The following is a 2,362-nucleotide window of genomic DNA, read 5'->3' on the forward strand; positions in this document are numbered from 1 at the left end:
ACTTGTATTCGTCATCGCCATACTGGCGTATAACCCGGCGTGATGGTATGGGGTGCCATTGGCTACACGTCTCGGTCACCTCTTGTTCGCATTGACGGCACTTTGAACAGTGGACGTTACATTTCAGATGTTTTACGACCCGTGGCTCTACCCTTTATTCGATCTCTGCGAAACCCTACACTTCAGCAGGATAATGCACGACTGCATGTTGCAGGTCCTGTAAGGGTCTTTGTGGATACAGAAAATGTTCGACTGCTGCCCTGGCCAGCAGATTCTCCAGATGTCTCACCAACTGAAAGCGTCTGGTCGATGATGGCCGAGCAACCGGCTCGTCACAATACGCCAGTCACTCCTCTTGATGAACTGTGGTATCGTGTTGAAGCTGCATGGGCAGCTGTAGCTGTACACGCCACCCAAGGTCTGTTTGACTCAATGGGCAGGCGTATAAAGGCCGTTATTACGGCCTGAGGTGGTTGTTCTGGGTACTTATTTCTCAAGATCTATGCACCAAAATTGCGTGAAAATGTAATCACGTGTCAGTTCTAGTATAATATATTTGTCCAATGAATACCCGTTTATCATCTGCATTTCTTCTTGGTGTAGCAATTTTAATGGCAAGTAGTATAGTAATTTTTTGTCTGTACATTACATCACCGATTTCGGTCCCATTCGGATGATTCTTTCGTGTTTTTTGTGTTTGAGTGTATTTTTAGGTGTGTAGAGGACTGCTTACGCTGCGTACTTCTTGAGGAGTGCCGGGCGACTTTCGTACCTCAGGCACTATTGTGGCCGGCTCGGCACTGTGCAGGCTGCAGCGAGGTGAATGCGTGAAGCGCTGCACAGAAACTGAGTGTCTCGCTGAAGAGACCTCGCGTTGTTTCTTCTCGGAGGAGGGCGCAGTGGCAGGAGGGCGCTTTGCCAGGTGGGCGCGCTGTTTAGGACGAGATCGCGGCTGCTTCCTGGGCGAGCAGGCGCCGGGTTTCGCAGTAGGCGCCGGACCGGGCGCCCGGGAGCTGCCGGCCCCGTTATTAAAAAAGAAAAACGAGGGGCCGACACAAAAAAGCCGGCTGCGCCGTGTCGCGAGGCGCCCCAACACAATTTGCGCGCCGAGGAGCTCGACAATGGGGCGGCGGCGGCGGGTCGCCATTCAATCTGGGCGCGCCCCCGCGACACGCCACAGAAAAAGCATATCCCGGTTTTTAATTCGTTCATCGCTGAATGAACTTGTAGATGATTTGATGGAGCCGAGCTGAGGCGAGGCGAGGCGAGGCCGGGGAGAAGGCGCGGCGGCCGAGGTCGGAGGCGGCGAGGGCGGCTGGAATACTCGCAAACACATCTGTGTGTGGGTGTGTGTCTGCCGGCGGCGGCGGCGGCAGCGGCGGCTGTGTGCCGGTGGGCGAAGCACGCGCGGCCGGCTGAGCGGGCGAGGAGCTGGGGAGAAGGGAAGAAAGCAGGGAGGAGAGGGAGAGGGCGAGAGCCGCCGCTGCCTCCTCCTCCTCCTCCTCCCTCCTGATGCATTTACTCATCGCATTCGTTGTTATGCTCGCGGGGGCGGCGCGGCGGCGGCGGCGGCGCTGCTGCAGGAGCCCGCGGGCCTCGCTGCCAGAAAGAAAGAAAGGAAGAGTCGGCCGGAGTAATGAAAATTATGCATTAGTTCATATTCGAAAAGGGTTCCTCTCTAGCAGGCATTCTTCTCACAAAGCATTTTTTACTTTTCATTTCTTTTTTTTCCCCTCTTTTTCTTTTTCTTTCTGTTTTTTTCTTTTTTTTCCCCTGTCGTCGCTGTTGCAGGCGGCCGGGGCGGGCCCGGCGGCTCGGAATTAGATGAGTGGGAGCAGAGCAGAGGAGGGCGGGAAAGCGCGCTGTGTGCAGAATGGGCGCAGCCGGCCGGAAACGCGGGGGCGGCGGGGGCGCGCGCGGGGGCGGCAGGGGCGGCGCCGCTTCGACGCCCGGCGCGGCTCGGTCCCAAAAACTGCGCCTCGGCGCCGGGGCGGGGGCGAGGGCGCGGGTCTGCTGTCCTGTGACTCCTCCCGTACCAGACAAAGGGCAACTCTCGGGCCGGGCCGCCTCACCTGTTACCGTACTCTCACGGCGGAAAGTAAACATTACGTAGGCTGTCATTAAACTTCGGTCACGATCTGTCCCTAAAGCCGTCGGCACACGGACCGTGCTGTCTAACGTTAACGTTGAGCGTGCTAAGTTCAACGTGCTGCTGAACGCTCACAAGGGAACCTCCCCATCGCATCAGATTTAGTTATAAGTTGGAACAGTGGATAGGCCTTGAAAAACTGACCACAGATCAATCGAGAAAACAGGAAGAAGTTGTGTGGAACTATGAAAAAATATGCAAAATATACAAGCT

The 2,362-nt window shown here is 56.1% G+C and overlaps 1 protein-coding gene across 1 annotated transcript; it reads right to left on the reverse strand.

The window, feature by feature from the left end:
• Positions 1-709: 709 nt before the first annotated feature.
• On the reverse strand, positions 710-2,106 carry LOC126252638 (sterile alpha motif domain-containing protein 1-like). The gene is made up of 3 exons (XM_049953541.1): positions 1,889-2,106; positions 1,333-1,599; positions 710-1,013 (listed from the first exon to the last, which is right to left on the reverse strand). The coding sequence occupies exons 1-3, from the start codon at positions 2,104-2,106 to the stop codon at positions 710-712; spliced, it is 789 nt and encodes a 262-aa protein (XP_049809498.1).
• Between the last annotated feature and the right edge of the window lie 256 nt (positions 2,107-2,362).

Source organism: Schistocerca nitens, chromosome 4, assembly GCF_023898315.1.
Source record: "Schistocerca nitens isolate TAMUIC-IGC-003100 chromosome 4, iqSchNite1.1, whole genome shotgun sequence".
Classification (NCBI taxonomy): Eukaryota; Metazoa; Arthropoda; class Insecta; order Orthoptera; family Acrididae; genus Schistocerca; species Schistocerca nitens.